This window comes from Calliopsis andreniformis, chromosome 6 (assembly GCF_051401765.1).
Source record: "Calliopsis andreniformis isolate RMS-2024a chromosome 6, iyCalAndr_principal, whole genome shotgun sequence".
NCBI classification, from domain to species: Eukaryota; Metazoa; Arthropoda; class Insecta; order Hymenoptera; family Andrenidae; genus Calliopsis; species Calliopsis andreniformis.
This window is the reverse complement of record NC_135067.1, coordinates 4850135-4874575: the sequence shown is the minus strand read 5'-3', so window position 1 is coordinate 4874575 and position 24441 is coordinate 4850135. Positions and strand designations below refer to the sequence as shown.

At 35.6% G+C, this 24441-nt stretch overlaps 1 protein-coding gene across 10 annotated transcripts in view; it reads right to left on the bottom strand.

The window, feature by feature from the left end:
• The window catches only part of Mmd (disintegrin and metalloproteinase domain-containing protein mind-meld), a 154771-nt gene that overhangs the window by 31942 nt on the left and 98388 nt on the right, over positions 1-24441 (bottom strand). For 8 of the 10 annotated variants that reach the window (XM_076381511.1, XM_076381502.1, XM_076381509.1 and 5 more), the window contains 16 exons: positions 21884-22032; positions 21732-21788; positions 21529-21608; positions 20666-20735; positions 20442-20588; positions 14533-14736; positions 13383-13457; positions 12427-12599; positions 11291-11460; positions 11049-11212; positions 10063-10230; positions 7624-7928; positions 6962-7075; positions 5620-5701; positions 5303-5398; positions 4264-4426 (listed from right to left, as the gene is read on the bottom strand). In XM_076381511.1, the coding sequence (XP_076237626.1) occupies positions 4264-4426; positions 5303-5398; positions 5620-5701; positions 6962-7075; positions 7624-7928; positions 10063-10230; positions 11049-11212; positions 11291-11460; positions 12427-12599; positions 13383-13457; positions 14533-14736; positions 20442-20588; positions 20666-20735; positions 21529-21608; positions 21732-21788; positions 21884-22032 (2217 nt within the window). Of the gene's footprint in view, positions 1-272; positions 376-4263; positions 4427-5302; positions 5399-5619; positions 5702-6961; positions 7076-7623; positions 7929-10062; positions 10231-11048; positions 11213-11290; positions 11461-12426; positions 12600-13382; positions 13458-14532; positions 14737-20441; positions 20589-20665; positions 20736-21528; positions 21609-21731; positions 21789-21883; positions 22033-24441 lie in introns of all 10 variants that reach the window. The other 2 variants (XM_076381506.1, XM_076381504.1) reach the window with 2 other exon arrangements.

Genomic DNA, 24441 nt, shown 5'->3' with positions numbered 1-24441 from the left:
ATCAAGGACATTCAAACTGCATCGATACATTTACGACACCCACCGAATATGTAGGAGACGTACGCATGTTGGTCACGTATATATACGTATATATAGATATAGATATAAACGAACATTGAGTAAGTAGGCTAAGATGAATCAATATCACGAGAGCATTGACGGCCGCGTGCGATGCCTCATCATCCAGCTAGCCACGATTATTACTTTGACAACGACAGGCGTTGGCTTGAGTCCACTCAGTTCCAATGTTACTTTGATTTTTGCCACTGTACCTGTAGCAAACAGCCATTAGTGCAAAAGAAATGAAGACTCCTTTGACCACACCCACCAGGATTAATACCAGCGTCCCGGTGCTAAGGGTGTTGTTAGTTGTTTCTGAAACGACCAATCACTTTGTATCCTACACGTGTCAGGTCAAGTCGATCGCGGTGTGTTTCGATATTTCTCGCGGATCCTCCCTCCTCCTCAGTGACCTTTTCGAGGGGATCCTTCGAAGACATTGCTTCGTGAAGAGCATTGTTTTATATTGAGAACGATTCTATCGTGAGAACCCTCGAAGAGATTACCTATTGGAGAAGCGAGATTCCCTGGGAAGGCAACAGGATCTAAAGTCACCCGGATGTATTTCTCGGATGATCGTACTTTTTGTGATACCCATTCGTGTGATCTCAGCGAAGAAATGAGGGGCAATGGTAGAGAATGGCGAATTTTGAAGAGCTTTGGAAAAGATAGTATGATTCTGTCATGGTATGGTTCTATGTGGGCCAAGAAGCTAAAAATCGATGATTGTTTCAGAAAGGGTGGGACAACTGTAAAATGAATTTATAAAAATTATTTTAGAAGATTGAGAGGGAGATTTAGTTTAATTGCTAATTAGGAACTTATCATACATCGATATAAGTTAACTTCATGTAATTTATAATTTTGTAGTTATGTCAAATATTGATCCAATCACTTTTAACTCTTTGAGGCACACGATTTTAAAGAAAATAAAAACCCAAGTTGCATCTTACTCACGACAGTGTCATCAACTTATTAATGCATTTTGACTTGTATCATAGCATTGCAAGCTGAATGAAAAACTTTGAATAAAATATTAAATATTAAATTGTATGACTATGAGTAACTTTAACTTTTGGAGGTGGGTTAAAATATATCCCACCATGTATAAAAAGCTAAGCAAAAGGTGGGACAGTTTTTAGTCCACTTAATCCCAAAGAGAACTATTTTTATTCAGAAAACTTCAGAATGAACTATTGCAATTAGTCAAGTTTATTATCAAAAATTTTTCATTAATTTTAGAAGAATTATAGTATTGCTATTAAAAAATGGTAAATTTCTAAAATACGAAATTTTTATTTCTGAATAGAGGATCCAATTTTATGAAATTCAGTTTTCATTTATTCGTTAATTCCAATTTTTCCTCTAGAGAAAACTGAACTGTATGTATAGTTTCAGCTTTAATTGCTGATGAAATCTTTATCATCGTTTCAGCTTTAATGTTTGATGAAATATTTTTTGGAATAAATATGATAAATTCATTTTTACATGCATTTGGGACTTTTGTTCCAAATGACTCTCAACTTTTGATCTCGTACAATGCACAGAATCATACTATCAAAGAACTATTGTTTCTCCATGCTTTTCAAAATTCGCTATTTTTACCATCGTTTCTTTATAAATGAGTATAGTCGACGGTAAAGACACTTTAAAGTCATGAGTCACTCAAGGTGATAAACAGAAGCAGTTCTTGACGGGTCGATCCAGCAAGATTTTAAAATTCCAGTACTGTACACGATATATAATTTTTGAGAGACAACGAATAAAAAAGTTATAATTTATCGATTATTGTTAGTTTATACGATAAGAAGCTCCTTATTGATAGAACACACAATTTGAATTGGAATAATAGCACTTTGACTAACCCATTTGACGAGACTAAAATCTGAACTGCCTCCTGATAGCTAATTTCAATATTCTTGGTAAATTACTATTAAATCGTAGTTCAAATTTTAATCGATATTTTACTGTACTCTTATTGTCACTATACCGAATAGACGCTCCAAATAAAAAATTGAAATCCAATTTCTCAAATCTCAAATTTCAGTAGAACAGTTTTACTAATCACCTGATTCTTCTTCATCCTTCTTAACAACATCGATTTTAACATTTACAAACAAAAGGTTTACAAGCTTCTCAAAAACTGTTCATCAAAAATTAATTCAAAAAGTCAATTTACATCTTTCTGGATAAGATTTGAATCACATCCTCCAAAATTGAGACTATGCTTCATTTTACGACCTTGTTCGTTTCATGATCCCAAATACTCTTTATCTTCTACTATACATGCGTTCAGAGTGAAATGGATTACACACGTTACATTGGAAACTTAATTTTCGTATTTTCCTTCTAGAGAGAGTGAAAGGGTTTGTAATCCATTCGACTTGCACAGCACGAAGATCTAATCGACGGTGGCCTCGCCGTGAAAACATGGTTGAAGATGCTGTGAAGCATTCACCTGTGACACGCGATGGTTTCTTTTCTCTGGCAAGAGGGAGTGAGTCGAAAGTGCAAAAGTGTAATCGGCCGAGCTTATCGGCCCCTATTATGTATGTATATGTCTATCCGTATGTATTCGGGGAACGCATCGAATTTTATGTGCACAGCTGATGGTATGGCCCCAAACGATCAGGCGGCTAACGGGTATCCCGAAGAGGGACGGGTCTTCGTCTTATCGTGAATCAAAGACATCTAGACGATCGAAGAATGTTTGCCCTTTGGGATCACCGGATACGGTAGAGTATCGCTTATCGCCGCCCTTTCCGCCTTCCTTCCTCCGGATCCTTCGATCTCGACGATGCTTCCTTCTGTATGGTTAACTGACCGATACCTTTGACCAAGGGCAATAAAGTACAGGGCGATTCATGTGACCCGTCTGCCCCTATTATTTTCAATGCTAGTGGACTGATCGAAATTTTGTTTTCGCTATGGATGATGTGGTTTGGAAGGTCTTCGAACTGATTCAGAATATTGAAAGACTTACTTTAAGATGTGGTCAGTTATACAGGGTCACCCACGTGAAAATATTGCTACAAAAGTTCAGGTCTTTCTTTAGACTTCTAAAGAATTGTTTTAAGTAAAGACTATACTGTGTTTAAATTGACGTGACTTTTGCATGTCAGCCTGCGTTTATTTTGATATAAGAATAGATAGCTGCTGTTTGTTAAATGAGAAAATAGAATTGTTTAAGTGTTTTCTTGGAACACGTTATAACAAATGAGAAATTTATAACGAAAAGGATGCTGATCAATTTTTGTCTTTTTTTAGAAGAGCGATATTATATTCTAACATCTTTAATTCTTGTTTGCAAAATTAATCTTCTTTTGATAGGATAATCATCATATTAGACGTACTGCGTTTTTGATGATATAAGCTTTCACTATACTGCGAACTTCGCTTCTAATAATTATGATATGTGCTCATATAAAGTTGTAAAATCTAACAAGGATTGATTTTGTTATGGACCCTTAAAATGCAAAGCCATACACATATACAATATTAAAACTTCTTCCTTCTTCAGAGTAAAAAGTTCGGTTCATAAAATTCATCGTTAATTCTTTAAGGAAACAATAATATATGTTTACTGAAACATTTTGACTTCAACTATCATATCTTAGCAATTCTGAAGCTAATACCTTCGTGTATGCTAATATCCATGCTAATACGAATGATATTTTTGAAAATTTACAGAAACTTCAAATGTTACACGAACAGTATGGAAATTAAATTTCCTAGAAATGATCTGTTTGCATATTTATTCGCATACCGTTCTTAGTGTTCGCGATAAAAAGTTTGCGAACTATTTGCAAACATTGTTGCAAACCGTGTTCGCTGATGTAGACCCAGCTTAAAAGTTCGTGTAACCTTTCAAACAGTGTTATCCATGGAAAACAAATGTTCGATCGATCTACTAGCAATAAAATATCAGATGTGAATAGCCTCAATATTTCACCTCATATGTATGGTCCAAAGAAATTGCCGCGAATAAGAATTCAATGAATCAACGAAGTACGAATTCGAGTTTTAAATCTAGGTCGAAATTGTCTACCGTACCCGGCGATTGGTACCCAGCATCCCTACGCTATTACTGGAAGAAATTGAAACGGTCGTTGGCGATTCAGTGCCTCATCCGTTTCAATGATCATCGACAGCTTCAATTTCTTGTTTCGATATTCTGGACGAGATTTACGAGTCAGAACTTACCGTAGGGGGTCTCTTTCTTCCTCGGTTTAGGATCTGAATTATTTTTACCAGCTGATTCGGGCATGTGAGTTGTCGGCGGAAGCGTTGGTATTTCCTGTTTTATGGAGCAATCTGGCCCACTCCATCCTAGGTTGCAGTAGCACTTGTTCATGTTTGTGCACACCTGCGACAAAAGAGATGCGTTATCGGAACTTCTTTTCCTTTTTTCGAGGTTAAAACATATTTTAAGTGTCGTTTTTTAACAATTAAAAAACATGGGGGACTGCAAGTCATGGTATGCTGTTTGAACTTATTTGGTAAAATTGAATGAAATATCTCAAAATTAGTTAAAAAACTGAACTTGAATGCTTCTGTTTGTAAAATTCTACATATGGGTGGAACGAAAAATATCACACTTGTGTGATTATTTTTAATAGTGAAAAACATTTATTTTTAATTTTGCTGATTAAATTTGTGAAAGCTAATGTCCGCTAAAACATGAAGCATGAAATCTTAATTATATATTTTCTTAAATGTATTTGAAACTTAATTATATCTTTAAATTGTTTTGTATTTTTAAGAGCAAAGATGCATACTTCATATTTTCTTTCAAAATGAAACTCATGCAAAAAAATTACTAATTTTATTTGTTAGGAATTTGCATTTTTTAAAATCTTTCGTTCTCCATGTATTCTAAAAAGATCATATTGTATAATAGAATGTAATCATAATTTAATGTGATCTTAGGAAAGACTTGTATAAAACCAAAGAAATAAGTATTTTAAAAAGATTCCAAAACCAATAAAAACAACAATTTTTGTGCGATACAGCATTTCAAAAGATTTCATCAACTTTTAATTTCGACAGTTAAATACCATCACGAAAAATAACTTTTATCTAAGTGCTATTAGAAGTCATAAATAATAAACAAAATTCTGCTCTTATTTTTCGTTCCACCCTACTCTACGTCCCCCAAATTTTAAAGCTCGTTCCAGATTACGAATCACTGTCGAGTTCGAAAATTAGAAGTTGACAATCTTCGCCTAGATAGATGACTTACGCCATTTCCGGAGCATTCGTTGTTATCGAGACTGCTAGGACACTTCTCTTTGTCTATGAACGGGAAGCGACTCGTGCAAGTCTGATTCACGCAAATCTGAAACGTACAAATTACACCCTTGTACTCCTCCGTCGTTGTTTCTCGTGGGCCACCTAGATTGAAGGCAAACAGTGTTGTTTGCGTGCACTGCTCCATACGGTGGCCCGCAACTTTGCATAATCTGGTTTACAGCGACGATAAACTGAGCCCATTAGCATCGCACGGAAAACTGGGCGTTGTCGAATTCAGACTACAACGCCAAGTCTCGTGGAACTTACCAAATTATCTCCGCAGGATGTTCCATCCAGTACCAGTCCCATACCCGGTTTTTCTGAGCCCTCCACCTTTCCAGTTGTCGATCTTTGCGAACAAACGAAATCAGTGTTGCTTGCTTCTAGCTTTCAAAACTGTTATAAATGATAATAATATCTAGATTGCGAATGTTTATGCAAATTTCTATTTTCGTAAACACGATTGAAAAAATGTTGTCTAATTAAAAACTTGTTTCAGTTATCAAATCTTACAAAGTGTATTTAACCCTTGATTGTCATACTGGGTTAAATTGACACAGAGTTTGACTTTGAAGAAAGATGTCTTCGAGACATCGTTTATAATGGTACTAATTGTTTCGTCTACTGTGAATTTCTATTATTGTCTGTTACGCTACAAATTTTTGTTGTTGAACATGATGCCACTTAATTTTTTTTCATTGGAACATATTCTAGAATATTCAAACTATGTTTCTAAATTTTTTATTCAATATCATTGTTATCTTCTACATAGTAGTTACTTGAAAATTATACTGGGTCTGGAGTCGACTGTGTTTTGTACAATAAGTGTGACAACAAAGGGTTAACTTTCATTATTTTGTACATTTTTGTGTATTATGTAGATTTTGTAGTTTTTTGCATTTTTTTGAAATTTTCCACAAATGCATAAATAACCGCAGTCAGATAATAATGCATTTACATATGTATTATATGCATATTAGTTAAATGGACTTGACAATAAGGTCCAGTGATGTGATTTATGTTTCGCCTATCAGGAATAATCGAGAGCAGTTTTCGTCATTGGAACTATATTTTGTATACGAGTGTGCGACAAGAGTTATCAGAAATTTTGAAGACTGATTCAACATAGCGAAATAGAAGGAAAATTGGAATGACTACATTGTATTTGAGGTCTTGTTTCTGAGTTATTAATTCCTAAAGATATGGTTTAAACTGTGCGAAGAATGTGTCTGACTTAGGACTTATTCTACTGCGGCTGTGTATTAGCATTAGCATGAGCAAGTGACATGCAGCGATATCAGTAGAATGGGTCTCCAAAACAGACACACTTTATGTATATTTTAGGCGTTTTTTCAACAACTAATAAATCAAACATAATTTCGATACTTTTTATTTCTATCTTAATTTGATATATGGAATCACTTCTTAAAGTTTCTGATTTATTGTTGAGCATTTTGTATAGTAAAAAAAAATGATAGATATAAATACTATGTTGAGTTAAAAAAAAGTATCCAGAAAAGATATGTTTTTACGATAATAGGTTAATTATAATTTTATTCTAACTAATTTTAATAATATCAGAATTAATAATATCAAGCGTTCAACTTACTTGCACTCATATTCTTTGCTCTTTATCGATATTATGGTCCTAGAATGATCTATGCCAGCGGTTACAGGTTGTTTGCTGCCTCGCTGACATTGCAGCGATCCACAGCGAACATTCCTGAGAAAGGAAAGTATTGATTAAAAGAGTATATAAAGCAATATCTCTGTAATATTCGACCCATATGTGGCTGTTGTGTAAGCTTTAAATACAGTTCAAAATAGTTTATAGTTTAAGCTTTAACATAGTTTGCATAAATTTGTAATACAACTTCATATTATTTAAATGGACAACAAATAATTCCTTGAATAATGTAACTAAATGGAATTCACTGACAGTGAGTAAATCTAATTAAAGGTGCGTAGTATATATTTTGACTGATCTTCATCCTTTTCCCAGAAGCTTACAACAACAGGAAAGCCTCAACTTATTTTCAAGATATATTTCAAAGATCATGTTCAAAGTTTTGAATTTCAATTCTATATTATAAATTTTACATCTTCATATACATCTCTGTGCTAATTCCTTTTTCACGAAATATCTTTCACTAAATAATTCTACTCTTTCTGTCAATATTATTTGCTTAGTAAATATCTTCTTCGTCTTCGAAGCTCATACATGGTTTCTTGCTGAAGACATTCTCAACGTTAAAAGGAGCATTCACTCACTTAGCCTCGCATTTGATGTAATGGCCGGAAGCGTCCGTGCCGCAGTGTCCGTTCAACGATCCCTTGGAATTAAACTGTTCGAAGCATTGGTTGTCCGCTGCAATGCCGCCATATCCCCAGATATTCTGGCACTGGGTGTCCAAAGCTGGACATTCACCGTTGTAACAATAACCAGCGTTGTTCGAGCAAGGATTCCCGTTCTTCTTGAATACATCCGTCGGACACTGGCCTGTTTCTCCTGAACAGACTTCCGGTAGATCGCACTCATTGGTCGCTTCTCGGCACACCACGCCTCGTGGTAGCAACTGCGTCATTAAATTATCCTTTCGTTAATTTTCTAGGGTACTGGAATGGTGTAATATGTAATGATGGGATCGATACTGATACTATTCATGATATTCAAGCAATTCTATACTGAATTACTCATTGGGAAGTATCGATAAGTATTGAGTCAAAATAAACTTGGTTTCAATGTTCGATACCGATGCTTCTTCATTTGATACCAAACCAATACTATATTGAATCATTTGTTTGATACTTTACGAATGTATTGATACTCGTTTGATAATAATTGGCATCTGTTAAATGCTACACTCATTTGTTAAATGAAATTAGATATAAATACTCATTTGATGCTTTACCGAAATATATTAATACAAGGAATTATGTTTTATTAACTATGCAAAATGAATGTAAATATGGTTAATATAGGAAGAATTTATATTGCTGTTACATGCGGTTAGGTGCATCATGCTTGGCAATCTTTCTTCTTTATTTATAAGTCTATAAACACTTAAATTCTTCGTCTCAATATGTGTATGTACGCGTTCATAAATTTTCAATAATTAATTAGTAAAATAATAACCACGCTCCAATATGGTGCATTCTCTAACAATAAACAAATGAACTTTGATATTACCTATAATTGCCTTTTGTAGCATTAAAGTATGAAATAGGTATCGATATCCTCGAAAGGTATTAATATTTTTGTGAAAGTATTAAACTGGTATCAATACTGTTATGCAAATATTGATGGGGTATCAATTCTTTTCGGTGCTCGCGTATTTGATACGTATCGATACTAGATCGAAAATAAACTAATATTGATAGAATTGATAGCGGTATCGGTCACAACACTGGCTAACATGTATTTGTTTGGCTAATGTGTGTCTGTGTGTATGGATAAATAGAAGCTAGTGTTTTCCTAAGCGTGATTAGAGAACTGTATTCGAATGCGTCTTGGGTGTCTGCTTAGAATGAGAGTGATAAGAGTGAACTAGGGCAGAGTGCATGTGACGAGTGTTTGGAACAGAGTGGAGTGCGGTGTGTTTTTCTTGTGGTGGTGATATGCGTGGTCCTTCGAGGCGAGGGGAGATACTCTAGAAGAAGCAGCGATAGAGTGTGGTTATTTTTTAAAAACACAGTCGTTCTAAAAAAAGTATTTAGAGTTGAAATTTCTGCACAATCCCTACAATTTGCTAATATCTCCAACTCTTTTCTGTTATTAGTGAAATTAGATATTGGCTCAGATAGTTTTTTGTAAAAGATGATTAAATTCACGCATTTATATTTGATGTTTCATATTGTACCTAATTAAGGAAGTTGGACGAGAGTTAAACGTTGAGGGGTATTATAAAAAGCTAATCAAAATAATTTTTTTCCTAATATAAATTGTTTGTCAAGACACGCCTAGCAAGCCTGTTTTTTATGTAGAATTATCACTCACTGCTATATTACCCTATATTATGTGTCTATTAATTCAGTTGATAAAACTTGTCTTTTCTTTGCTCTCTGTTTTTATTTTTTCTTTATAAACTCATGCTTGTAAACATGTCCATTACATTCTATAGATTCATCATTTCAAGTCGTGAGTCTTAGTGAGAAAATACTGTAAATTGTGTTAGTACAATTAAACTTTAATAAAGTAAAATCAATTCAGTTTAAAATCAAATTTAAAATTGAAGTGTCTTTTTGGCGCCTATTTTTCTAACTTTTGTTACGTTGCCATTAAATCATAGCTCAAGTTTTACTATCATTGCTAGACCTCTACATTACATTAAAACATTAAATAATCAGAATTTAGAATAACGCTCACTCGAGATTCTGCTGTACCCTGTACAGCTACAGACATTAATTAATCTAAAAAAGTGAGTTAGTTTCACCCCTAAATAAAAAAACACAGTTCATTTATACGAAGCTTCCCGCTAAAATGAAGTTTAAAAATTCGTCCAGCATATGTGCATTTGTCCCATTTTTAATTTCCTCCAGCGTTATCGTGTATGGATCTCGAGCTTTAGTTTACTCTGGTCACGCAAAAATAAGATATGAATAATTAAACCTGACGGCGTGAGTTATTAAAGCCACGCGAGGGGTTTGTTAGCCAGTAACACGTACGAAAGCTTGACGCGCTTTAAAACGTAGGGGGACGTTGAAACCTACCCTGCAATTGCTGCAGCAAGGTCCCGTGGCGCACTCGGACTCTGAAGTGAGCTTGCAGGTGATCGGATCGCAGCACGGGTCACGTTTATGGCACTCGTCGATCGACCCGCAATCGCATTGTTCCCCATCATCAATTACCCTGTTTCCACAAGACGTCCTCAGTTCGAGCTGTCGAAGAAAATGATTTTCTAACTGACTGAAATTTGTAGTTAATAGTTTTCTTTCACTTTGTTAGCGAATACTTAGCCCCCTTTACGTTTTGGAGGAACCTTAAATTACCATTTATGTACATTAAAATGCTACTATTAACTGAATATTCCTAGAACTTTGATGGTCCCTTAAAATCCTACTTTTCTTTAATATTTTCTTTCCATTAATAATTTTCTTTTTAAATATATAACACATATATGTTTGCACAAACAGTAGGAATCTAAGAGAAATACTTGAGGTAATACGTGCTAATATGACTAGATGTCTAGTTGTAAGATAATGAATAGGGATACTTCAGTGATTTTACGTTAATTGGTACTTACTGTGTTTCGATAATTAATGTTATAATTTATCTACTTTCTTATCCCTTTTTTAAGTGTAATTCATTAGATAGTAATTATCACTGAAAATTATAACCAACTAATACTGTCTTATCCTACCAACTTTTCTTACATAAAATTAGAGACTGAAGATATTAGGTGCATCACATTTTCCCAAATTTATGTACATAAAAGTACTTTCCAAAAGTAATTAATTTTTAAATAACAATTTCAGAAACTGATGCTGTAACATTTTCAAGATAAAAAATATTAAGGAAATAATAAGTCATTTACGTCTTTTTGACCACAGTGCACATAAAAAATTTAGTTGCTAACCGATAAACAGGGAGAAACTATATCTTTTGAAACTTCGTACAGGAATTTGCTTTCTCAAGGCAGTCCACGATTCAATCTCGTCTTTCTTCCGCTTTATAGCGTATCCTAGTATCCTCTTACCTCGTTTGGTTTATTGAAGAGGCAGAGGCCCTCGCCGATCTTCAGCGATTCTATGTAGTCCGTCTTGCTGCATTCAGAGAACTTATACGGCTGAACGTTCTCCAGGCCGACGATCGACTTGGCCATGATGCATCCGTGCCAATCGCGGCAGATGCACTCGCTCCCTGCAAACAATTTCCCGTTACGAACGAAAGTAGCCACTCCTTCGCCACGAGAGAAAGATATTTGACGTCGAAACTAACTTCCATCGTCGTGGCTCATGCCTAGGTTGTGGCCGATCATGTGAGCCATGGTGCCAGCTAGAAGATGGGGCTCGTAAGTGTTCAAGTCGACACTGATTCCTATGGACTCCTGCTTGCAGACAGTCGAGGGCACGGCCACTCCCGATTCCCCACCCAAGAACGTTTCACCTCTGCAAACAAGCACTATAGTTACAAATGTTCATCTTAAGAGACTAATAATAGAGGTACAGAGCTCGATTGAAGGAATGATACAAGGGAGCAAGAGGTTATACCTTATTTGAAAATAAATAAATGTTCTTTAAGAGATATAATTATAGAGTTGAGAGGTATAGACCCAAAGATTGCAGAGCTAAAGTTTTTAAGTAAATATTTCTTCCATGTCAATCATTTTTTAAGATAATGCAGTGTAATTTTCGTGCAATTATCTTTATTATTATGCAAGTTATTGCATGTTTCTTTCTATGTATCGTTTTGTGCGGCTATCAGATCTCAAAAATGGATTGATGAATCTTGTTCCTATTTTACAATCATATTAAATAGATGTTCCTTTATTGTGTGAACTAAAATTATATTAATACTTAGAAGTGACAGTTTGTTATTACCTAAAGAAGTAAACAACTTAATAACTTTTACTTTAGATGACTGTTATTTCTTTAAAACAATTTTTCCTGCTTCATTTTAATTCAGATGGTAGCGACTGATTAAGAGATTAAAATCATTTTCGAATTTTTCATTTAGGACCACGCAAATCGTGGTAGCTATTTAAAATAATATACAACAGAAACCACGCAATAATTTAAATAATAATAAAAGTAATTTTACACAAATGTAACTGCATTATTTAGAGACCTAATGAAATACATAGCTAATGTTTCAAAAGTATAAATCCATAATAATACAAAATATTTTATGCTAAAGATTGTTCTAAAAACGATGGCTCTGCATGGGAATTTTTCTTCATACAGAAAAAATTAAAAATTGAAGTTGTATGTTCATTGCGTATGTATGTACATTGGTACGTTTACACGCCTATTTACAGTAATAACGTGAGGAAAGAGATTCAACGCGATATAAGTGTTGTTTTCAGAGTACCTGGCCCAAGGTTATTGGCCAAAAATTAACATTTCTGCGCTTACGTGAGCAATTGGGTAGTGTCTTGGGAAAGGTGGAACATCCTTCGCGTCGTGTAGTTGTTTAAGTTGAGCAAAGCGCGACTGATATCCATGCCTTTCTCGATGTCCGCCTGGTTTACGCCCTGCCAGGTTTCGATGTATATGATGGAGACTCTAGTATTTAACGTACGGAAGTACTGCAAAACAGAAAGACCACAGAGGGATTATTTGAAACATAATCTGATATATACTCAAGTGTATTACCCTAGAACACAAACGTTATTTAATACATTCCTCATTATAAGTTCATTCTTATATTCATTAATGCCTTCAAACTATTTGCAACGAACAAGCTTTGCTTGTGCATATCGTCATTCGCATCGTCGATAAGATCAAAGTGGACCATCACGAGACGAGTTCTCGATAACTGGACCTCGTTATAAACTCATCAATGAGACATGAGGTAGTAACGAGAAAATATTTTATCTGAAGGCACAGTGTTGGAAATTTGAACTGTCCTTAATAGCTCTTTAGTAGAAACATATTTGTCATTTTTGTTGCTTAATATTTACGTCAAAAGCTTTAACAATTGTACCTTGAACATGTCGAGTCTTTGTGTTCTAGGGTTAATGAGGAGTGCTACCATCGTGGTACTTTTATTTTGAATCTTATAAAAAGAAATTTCTGTAACACAATTATTACGTCGAACCTGAGAGAATAACCTAAATCTTTTTTCTTGTAAGCTCTCGTTATTTGATTATCAAACAGATCCATTCATAATACTTTAACGAAAGTATGTAAGATAATAAATTATTTTACAGTTACATAAAATATGATTAGGTTGACCTTTGATCAATTAATTAAGCAGTTCAGTTTTTGAGAATTTTAACCCTTTACTATTTGTCTAATACGATTTATAGAGTAAAAGATACTTATAGCACAAGTAGGTACTCAAACGGTTAACGTGACTTTTCACTTACCAAATCCGCGATATTAGCGACTTGGATGGCATCGTGAACAACCTCTGCTCTGGTGCTACCGTTCCTCTTTTCGAACTGGAAAAAACAACGAGACGAACGTTTATGTCTGCCATTGACTTTACGCGTTTATTTACGTCAATAGAGATCGTTAAACTTGATCGTATCGACTGATTTTACGTCCTCGACGTTTGATAACGATCTAGTTTGAATTACATCCTTGACCGAGTTTAGAGACGTCGTCGCGATTTCTTTTAACGATTATGTCGATTCTCTTAGCCCTTATCCGCACTGTTACGGCAACTTTGTGATAAAAATAGAGTTTTATAATGATCTTTTCATTTACATGCTGAACTATTATCTCAAGAAGGAAAATTGATCTGGACTTTTGGATTTGGTGCAATTTACGGTTGTACAAAATAATTATCCTAGTTTTTAGCATTGTTTATTACGAATTGACTATTTTGCTACTATGTATATTTTAACAAACTATCTCTTATTTAAAATTGAAGACTGAAAAACAAAACAGTTTTAAATTTTTTTCACGAAGAATTTTTCTTGTTGTGAATTTTTGAATATCATAATTTTTAAGATCGCGTTTTTAAACTTAATCTGAAGAAAATAGTGTAAAAAACTCTCTGTCATAACTTATCTAAATTCTATCACTATAAACAATAAAATAAGAAATTTTCTTTCATTTTTCAATATGTCAAAATTAGGAATTAGAATAGTCGGAAATTTAAAACCAAACTTGTCTTGGCTTCATAAAACTGAAATTCTGATATTCAATAAAACTGCGCTGAAAATCGTAACTTTGCACCACTTGAAAACCTCTACACGTCTTCACAAACTTCACCCCGCAAGTAGAAACGCCAATCAGTGACCGTACTCCGCCGTTCAAGTAGTACAGAACCACACTAGTCAGGCGAACATACGAAACCGATTTTCTCGAAAACGAAGCTTCGTAGTAGAAAAATGTACTCCGCAATTTCCCTTTATTTTTACCCGTGGAATCACCTCCCTCTCCCGTTACACCCACAAAACGACCCCGGGCAGTGCGGAAGAGGGTTAACCGTAGGATCGTCGAGGACGATCGTAACCACGATCGTAATGGCGAAGGAGAGTCTTCGTAGTGGAATTGTTACTACTGTACCATGGCCTTGTCGATAATGATGGCAGTTTCGATGTATTTGGTTGTCTCACGGACGTCTCTCTTGTATCGATCGGAAGTGTTCTCCGATAGCCCAAGAACATGCTTCTGCCGGCGGCCCTTTGCACGCCACTCAAGATTCCCCGAGTTAGCGCAGCCTTTGTTACCCTTTGTTCGGGCCTCAAATATAACGTGAGGATGTTTCTGCTAAAAGAGAGGTCTGCATATAGTTAACATTCATCGAGCAGTCCGTTGCCCGTCTCTAACGTCGCTCCTTGCACTCGATTACAACCTGTGCGCCGCATTTTTTCCACAGCGCTCGCCAGCCGGAGGATCATGACCTACTATCGCGGCGCTTACTCCAACTTTTTCTCGGTTAATCGTTACCCCGCGATTCCGTGGAACGCCCACGCTCCGCTCGCTCCGAATCCGTCCGCGTCGTTTCCGACGAAGAACGATTATCGACTTTCCGATTGCCAGCCCCACGGTGTCGTAAAGGCAGGCTTCGTAAAATTCGATGGTAACGTCGGCCTCACAGGAAAATAACGGCGTGTCGCCTGTTACGTCTTCTGCACTCTGTCCGTCACGTTGTCGCTTCGAGACGGCTTCGTGAATAGCAAGTACAGTCAGGCAGGCGTGCTGACTGTCCAAGGACACAGTGTCTACTTGCACGTTAGTAGAGTCTCAGAAATGAGAGAATAGTTTCAAGAGACGAAGGAAATAGGGTGAAATATGTATAATAGTGACTGATATTGGGTTAGTTATTGACACTTTCCTTGAATTTAATTGAATCGGTGAGTTGAAGAACGGTCTAGCAAGGGAAGCAGCGGACATGGCACACACCGATTTTAATGAAATTTGGTAGAGTGATACGTCTATGTCTGCAACAAACCTGTCTATAATTTTAGTTGTAGATATCGAGCCAATTATGAGAAAATTAGGTGTAAAGTTTGTATTAATCGCGTAGTTAAGTATATTTGAATAGTAAGAGGAGCCATTTAATAGTTGTTGTGATAAACGTCAATCACTGGCAAATGTCGCTGACTGCAAACTTTTTGTCAGGAGTTTGATCCCATCACGAAAATATCTTTTGTTGTAGATTTTTTTCACAAAATCAATTATACTGAAATTGTAGTAATGTACATTATTTTGTACATTTGTATTAAATTATTTATTGACTTATAATTACAAACATTTCTATGTAAAGTATAAGTGTACATGTAAACTATAAGTTTAATACAAATGTATAAAATAGTGTATGTTACTACAACTTTAGCAAATTGGTTTTATGAAAAAAGTTTAGAAAAAAAAATTCTCGTGATGGATTCGGATTTCAGACAAAAAATTTGTAGGCAGCGACGTTTGTTACTGTACCATAACTGCTGTTGAGTGGCTTCACTTACTATTCGAATGAATCTGACTACATAGTTCTTACACACTTTACACCTAATTTTCTCATAATTGGTTCGATATCTACAGCTAAAATTATAGATACGTTTGTTGCAGATATAGACGTATTATTCTGCCAAATTTCGTTTAAATCTGTGTGACTTATGTCTGATGCTTCCTTTGTAAGTCTAAAATTAGCCATTTTTAAATAATCTCAAAGTTATATATAGATTCCAGATCCTAACGGTATTAAGTCATACAGAATACAAGTGGATTTAATACATCCTGGATCTGGGGTTTAAATGTGTGAAATGCACAGAACTAGATGTTGGAATTAAATATCTTAAAATGTGATTTCTGGACTTGTATTGTTTTTCAACTCACTGATTCAGCTTAAAATTCAGATTCTAGTTTAAAATTGCCTATTTTGAAATTTACAAAAATTTATTACAGTGGCAATACTACTATACTATGCATGCTATATGGATATTATGCAATAAAATTTTTGGCCAGAAAATAGTTTATTAGAACTTGCCCAAAGTGTCGATTACTGAGTACTTTAACTTAGTGATGAGTTTATAAAGGATCGTAGATTGATTTACTGGTTCTTTAATAACTTAGTACTCTACTAGATTTTACGAGTTTAGGACTGTTAGAGAAGTATTTCAAAAACAATAGTCGGAGGGAAAATCGATCACTATTTTATGGATGTGTACCGTTTCAGGTACATGAATTCCAATCTAAAGTAGTTCAACGAGGTGAAAGGCAGAGATTTTTAGCTTTGATTTTACTCGTTTCAGACTCGCTATTTCTCTTATTTCTTGAGACCATAATTTATTTTATTTTCTCATTTGGTGAAACATAAATAAATTGAAGCTAAACATAGCTTCTTAAATGCTATATTAAGGGGTTATAACAAAAGTACAAAACAACAATAGACTGCTTTCTTGACGATTGACTTACATTATAATTCTATCTCAAAATACGCAGTATCAGTACAGTAATGGCTAACTGACGATCATCTACAATGATGGATAGGTTAACAGGAATCAATTCCTAGTATGAACGGAAAAGTTTACTAAAAATATTCATAACGTATTTACTGCAATTCAAGAAAATGAAAAAGAAATTAAAAATGTACTAAATTCTATTATTTTAGATATCAGTTCTATATTTGTAATAACAAATAACATTTTGAAATGGAATTATAATGCCAATCTATTGAGAAAGCAATCCGCGGTTATTCTGTATTTTTATTATAACTTTTTAATAAAGCATTTAAAACCAGCATTTAAAGCAATAAAGCATTTTTATTGTAACTCCTTAATAAAGCATTTAAGACCCCATATTTATATATTTTTTCTTCGTTTGGCTTGTACGATATGCTGGCAAAGTTATGGCAGAAAAAACTGGGCCACCTGGTACGTCTCTGTCTGCACTCTTTCTTCTCTTCCCGCGTAATTCTCGAGCAGACGGCCGACGTTTTCGAGAAGTGGCGCGACTTCGCGATGCGCGCCCTCGCGACGGAAGGAAACTCGGCTGAATGGTTCCGACGGCAATTTCCGGGCCAGCGAGCCGACCCGATAGCAGGGCTTAGGTAAACGCGCGGAACAGCTGTGCCCCGAACAGCAACAACAAGCTTGCCAACTGCGAGCTGTAGAATTTAGCGCGTCGGCTCCCAATTACTCGTTTACGAGACTCGCAGCCAGCTTGATGGCGGCTTAACTCGATCCTCTCGCTTCGTCTGCCGTGCTAACGAAACTGGATCGAGGGTGGCCCGACGTGTTTGCCGACGTTACAACAGCCAGCAGTCGGGTTCACAGGATCCAGTCAAACATCTCGCGACAGGATCCTCTGTGATGCCCTCGGGGCGAGTACACTGTGCACATCTTTTGTCTCTGCTGTCGAAGATCTCTAATGCCGGTCGCATGAAACGCTCGGTGTTAGATGTGAGGACACCTTGAAGGTTCTTCGCGTCTTTTGAGTGGAAGTAGTGGTTCACTAGTGGGGGAACCATGGGGGTTCTGGAGGGTGTATTTAAGGATGCCGATCTTTAAACGATTTTTCAAAAGATAGAGTTTTTTACAGCAGTGGATCGAGTGTTTTGTAGCGATCTTTCGTTGGCTGATTTTATTGTGAATCGATTTCTTCACCACATAGTCGGATCGATTTTTTAAAAAACTGTTCCTTTTTTGAAATCTCTTTTTAATTCAAAAAACGTCTTTAACCCAGATAGCACACGATGTCTTGGAGACGTCTATTTTATGTTCATTTTATGCCTGAACGTCTTACGACATAATTTAGACGTCTTAAAAACATCCAAGAGCGTACATCTTAAAGACTTGTAAAGTTTACGTCTATAAAACGTCTTAAAGACACACTACATGGACGTCCTAAAGACTTACGCTTTTGGACGTCTTAAAAACGTCTAATTTTTATCTGAACTTCTTATATACGTAATTTGGACGTCCTTAAAACGTCTTATAAATGTTTTTTAAGACGTTCTAAAGACATACTGATTTGTAACATCGGACGTCTTAAAGACGTCTTTTGGACATTTTTAGGACTTTACTGGATGTGTTTAAGACGTGTTTAAGACGGATGTGTTTGAGACGTTTAAACGTCTGACGACATAATTTGGATCTCTTAAAAATATCCAACAACGTAGATCTTAGAGACTTCCGAAATTGACGTTCATAAGATGTCTTAATTTGGACGTCTATAAGACATCTTATAAATGTATTTTAGGACGTTCTAAAGACACACTGATTTATAACTTTGGACGTTTTAAAGACGTCTTTTAATCATTTTTTAAATTTCACTGGCTGTCTTTGAAACGTTTTCAAGATGTCTCTGTGCTATATGGACTTACATCGACTTACATGTAGGAGAATCTGATCTAGTGTATAATTGAAGTTGGCTATATTAATCTATTTAACTTCGATTTGTTTTTAAAACTCCATTTTTTGCTAGTCGACTTTTTGTGGTCGATTTTTTAGTGAATCAATTTTTTAACTTCCCGTCCGTATGAATTTGAAAAATTGTGGAACATTTTTGCAAGATAAAGTCTACATACATAGAGGATTAAAAAATAGTTCAAATGCATATACAGTCAAAAATGTATATTATATACGTAAAATACGGAAGTTTAGTATTGTCGGAAAAAGTTAAAAATTTGTTAGGCATAAATGTAAACCCAACATCTTAATTAAGGTTAATATTGTTTAAGTTTGATGGCTGTAAAGACTGATACAATTTATGAAAGACGAGTTATTATATTTCATATGGCAGGTCTCACTGACTCGTCTTACGTAATGAGGGAAGGGAAAACGAAGCTGATGCAGATTTTGAAAGGGAAATGTGATGTGGGGTGAGGGGGATATACCCAAAGGAAATATATTGGGAAAGGAAAGAAAGAATATGATGCGCAGTTAGATTGGGAACTATAATAAGAAATGTAATACTGTGTATAATACACAATATAATGAGGAATGTAACGTGGTACGCGGTAAGGAAGGTAACACGATATATAAGGTGTCTTACTATTATGTCTCTACGTTAGAAATTTTGAAGAGTGATTCTACATGCTACAATAAGATGAAAATGAAAAAAGATCAAATTTCATTTGTTTTTGTTTTTTTATCTTCGTTATTAGTTGCTTAAAATACGTCTAAATTTGCGTGAAATCTGTCTGACGCAACAATTTATTCTACTGGGAATGCGAGTTCACAAGTAGAATAAGTTTCGCAGTCAGACACATATTATGCATATTTTTAGATATATTTTAACAATTAATTATTCAGAAACAATGACTATTTTAAATGATTCATCATTCTGAAAGTTTTCTTTCTAGATAGATAAACATAAATTCGTGATAATTCTAGCATTAACTACATGTGCGACTAAGAGTAGCCTTCAAGGTGTTCTGTATTCACTTGCATTTCCTTTTATAATAGTGTGCTGAATCAATAGCCTTTAAATCGATAAGTACCTGTTTGGATATCCGATGCAAATTATTCAAAATTCTACGATAATCTGGCGAGCGTGTGGTTATTCAAACATTCATCTTACAACTACATATGTATAATGGAGAAAGAATTGATTTCTGAAATGTTTCATCAAGAAGTTTACAGACGATTAGGTCAAGGTTTCTTAGTTATTATTTGAATAATAGAATTATGAATTAATAATGATATGGCTTTGGTCTTATTAATTTGTATCTACTATTTATTTCGAATATTACTTCAAAGCATTACTTCCTTATTTTAGGAAGCAGAATTATTCTTAAAAAATTTGTTCGAACAACTTCCATTTCTGGCAGTAATAATAATAAATAATAAATAATAAATAATAGACATCACTGTTAAATATCATTAAAAGAAAATGTAAATTACTTTCAGTTTTTGCTTAACGTTCCCTTTTCGAATTCACCACTTTCTACCCTTTCAAAATTACCCCTAAAGTCAATTCTTTCCCCAATGAATAGCAGCAGCGTAAAAACGTTCAGTGATAGTTGAACTGACCGATAGATCGCCGCCGTAAAATGGATGAATGACGAACGTCTCGTTGCCTAAGTGAATGACACCGCTGACACCGTTACACGTGTGAAAAGCAGCGCTGGCTCCTGGATAATCCTTCACGGTGCCGTGATAGTAGCAGTGCTCTATCTCCTGTGAACATGCCGCAGGCAGGCCCTCGATAAAAGAGCACACGTTACGACCTCAAGTGAATCCCGTTGCATAATTACCTGTTTAGAACTTTGTTCCGCGCCGTTGGGTAAAAAGTCTTTTTGCATAAGATTCGGAGCTAAAAGTTGCCTGCAACATACAGAATCCCAACCCCTCGTGACCTCCAGAACGCATTTGAAAATATGGAGCAGCGTCGTTATTGGTTTTATGCAAACTTTAGCCCTTCTCCTTTTTTTGAGGAGTAGTCTTGAAGTTTTTAGGGAGTGTCTCATAACCGATGTTACAAGCTAAGGAATAAGCAATTTGATATGGCAACATATTATATGTAAGGGATAATTTTTTTTGTTGAGTTTGATTGATAATTGTGATTATTTACAAGTTTGAGGAAGTGTAGAAGGCATGTAGGGATATTAAGAGATAAGGAGAATGCTTCTATAGTAATTAGCCATGGGAGTATAGTGAATTAATAATACCTACATAAACTGAACATAAAGGATATTATGATATAAAAGAGATATTTGCAAAGTTTGGGCTATCAAAGTGAAACAGTCCTATTTAGCTATGGCCTAGGTTAAATTTTTAATATTTAAATATTCACATCACTAATTCTTCAAATAAAGAACACTGCAATTATTATTGAAAATAATAACATTCATCTAAATACAGCATAACTTGATTGAGAATTAGTGAGTGATTGCAGTTGTTCTACCCATATAAAAATATGGTGATCAACTTATGATTCAGCTTAGAGCTTTCCACATTTTACACTATAATTGGTAGAGTTGGGTTCAAATTCAAATTCCTCGACCATAGTCATGATTCTGAACTAATATTTAAATTCGCTAAAAACCATCGATTACGAGACGCTCTCTATAAAAACCGATCACAACGCGTTGGAGCTCCCACAATGATGGCCACTTACGTATTTAATTCTAAATCTAGGCGAAATTTGTGATTAAAGGCCTTGATCAAAAGGGACGTCCGATGAAAGTGTCTGCCCGTCTGAAAATCGAAGAAAAGGAAGATGGATCAGTGCGTCAGGACGAAACTTGCCTCGTTAAAATCCCTATGAGCTTTTGCCCCTCCATCCCCCACCCCGCCCTCCAACCTGACCCTTACACTTACTCTCGTTCTGCCTCGAGCATTTTGATATCCACCCTCTCCGTATCCTCTTTGAGGGAACTAAAACGTGACAAAGTTTCCGGATTAGTGCACCAGGCCGAGGCACCCCTTTTGTCGCTAATGCCCGATGAAGATCGATAGGAGAAGGCGATTACCTTGGGCACGCTGACTTCTCTTGTGGATATCCCCATTTTCTCGTGATGCCGTAACTGTACCGGATAGATGATCTGATAGAAATGAGCCCCGATATTTCGTACTAGCTCTTGGTTCTGTCGATACTCTCGAAGTAGTCGTTCGACCTCACCTGAAATCAATTTCCACCCGTACAGTCGAACGTCCTGCCTCTGGCTTCGCTCTCTGTTTTCGACGGTCCGACAAACGGTTCGATAATTCGTCTAATTAACGCGGACAGTGGCGAATCTCGCTATAGGACGACAGATCGTTAATAATGGATATGCTGGCAATGTATGGGTGGCACGTTTTCGAAACCAGTACTTATTCTTTGAGGGTTTATTGTGCTCATTCTGGGGGCGGAGAAAGTATTAAAAGCTCTGTCTCCTATGAACAATTTACTGGTAGAGTAATAAACGTAGCACAAATGGAGCACAAACTGAATATGGTCTGTAATAAAATGTTCTTTTTGTTTATGTTTTACTGTAATAACGCCTTAACATTAATATGGCTGCACGTTAAACTAATAGTTGGAGGATTTTATGATTCTATGGATACAAATGGGTTTTATTATAGTTTGTTATAAAGCTTTTGAAATTTAGGAGACTTGTGAAATTGAGCTTAGTCGATCTATGACTCGTGTATAAGTATAAGTGTAGACTGAAAAAGTCTCTAAATTAACGAACTTTAGAAAATTATGAACACTAGAACTGCTTTTCACAAATACAAATTTTAATTAGAAAGTTATTTATCAGTTTGATAAATTTTTTTATCAATTGTCGAAAAGTATATACCACCTAATGTCGGAGGCAGTAAAAATTGTTCAGTTACTCCGCCCACTATTAATAGTGTAATACTATACTAAAATATCTTAAAAAACACACTGTAAACTACCTACCCCCAAATAATAAGTAAATAAATAGGTAAATGTTTATTAATGTTCTAAAAAAATAAACTTTATAACAAATCATAATTGAATCATTTAACCAGATTTCAAGAGGCAATATTTAGTAAAATACATAAGTATAAGAGATTTGAAAATCATAAAGAATTCATTCTTAGGATCAGTGAATGCTTCAAGAACTGAAAGCCTTCTTAAAAGTGAGGATCACAGTGAAAGAATACTTAAATTATTACACTATAATGATCAAAGTACCCAAATAATTTGTCTGCCTACAACACTGGTTTTCCAACAACCGAAGAAAGATCTTCATGAATAATAGTTATTAACACTCGAAGTACAAAGAAAATCATTCCTACCAATAAATTACTCTCGACTAAAAAAAATTCAAGTAGAAGAAATATCTGTTACTGTACAACCTTTTTCAAGTGAAGGTTATAACATTTCCAGACCCTGGAAAGTAGGCAGTAAACGTTACTACTTCGCAAAGTTCATAAGGGCTCCAGGTAGCAGGCCCACGAGGCTCAGATCGACCGTAAGTTGCCGAAGTAAAATAAAACAGAGAGGGGCGTGCTCATTTCCAGGAATTTCATAAGCATGCTACGTGGTATTTTTCTATCGAGCTGCCAGGGTCAGTCTTATTTTGGTGTTCGTGGCGAACGGTCGCGTGTTCTGAGATCAGTGTATAGTAGACTGTGGCGGCGGTGAAGCAGTTGGGTCTATCATAATTGGCGCGATCGAAGGGGTAAGTTCTCTCTTCTCTCCTTTTCTCGGCGCTCACGCTAAACTGTTGCTGGCGGTGCTGCGAGCTACGATTGAGTCGAGATAATCAGTGAAGGGCCTACTCGAAGCGTGTGTAGTGTCTAGTTTACCCCTCTTATCGACTGTCCGGGCTTTGCCCGATTTAACCCGCGCCATTCAAAATGAAGTGCGCGGATAATTACTTGCCATGCATCTTCACTCTTACCCCCTGTCGACATCGCGTGCCGCGGAATCACGCGTAATGAATTATTACCGTCAGCCACTCGAATCGAGGACTCCACGCTCATACAGTCGTTTACGCTTCCATTTAGTCGAATGTCTCGGTTTTCTTCCGGTTGGGAGCTCGATCGCGAATGGCTGTATGCAGCGTGCCACCCCCGCTGTGTAAGCCTTTTGGGGCCACTCGTGAGGCATGATCAAAGTTACCTACGATTTTGATGTCTTGAATAATGGAGAGGCTTCTGAGATTTGAAGATTGAGTTCCTTGGGACTTTGTAGGTTTGTAGAAAGTGTTGGCGAAAATGCGATGTTGTATTTTTAAACAGAATTTCTTTCTTCAAAACGTATCTAGTTATACTTAATCATTGTGTTTTTATTACTGTGTTTACAATTTTGAACAGTTAGACTATCAAGTCTTGTATTGTTATTGGTAACTCCAAAATTTCTTAAAATTTTTTTAAATTGTCTGGAGATATTAAATCTAAATAATAGTGAAAATATATCCTATAAACATTTAGCACTTTCAAAGATTGATATTTAATTATTCATACTAATACAGCTAGAATAAATACATTAAATATAGGTATGATATTTTTGCAATGAAGTTTAGAAAAAAGGGGTTCCAGGTATATTATATAATTAACATTGCAAAGAGACTAT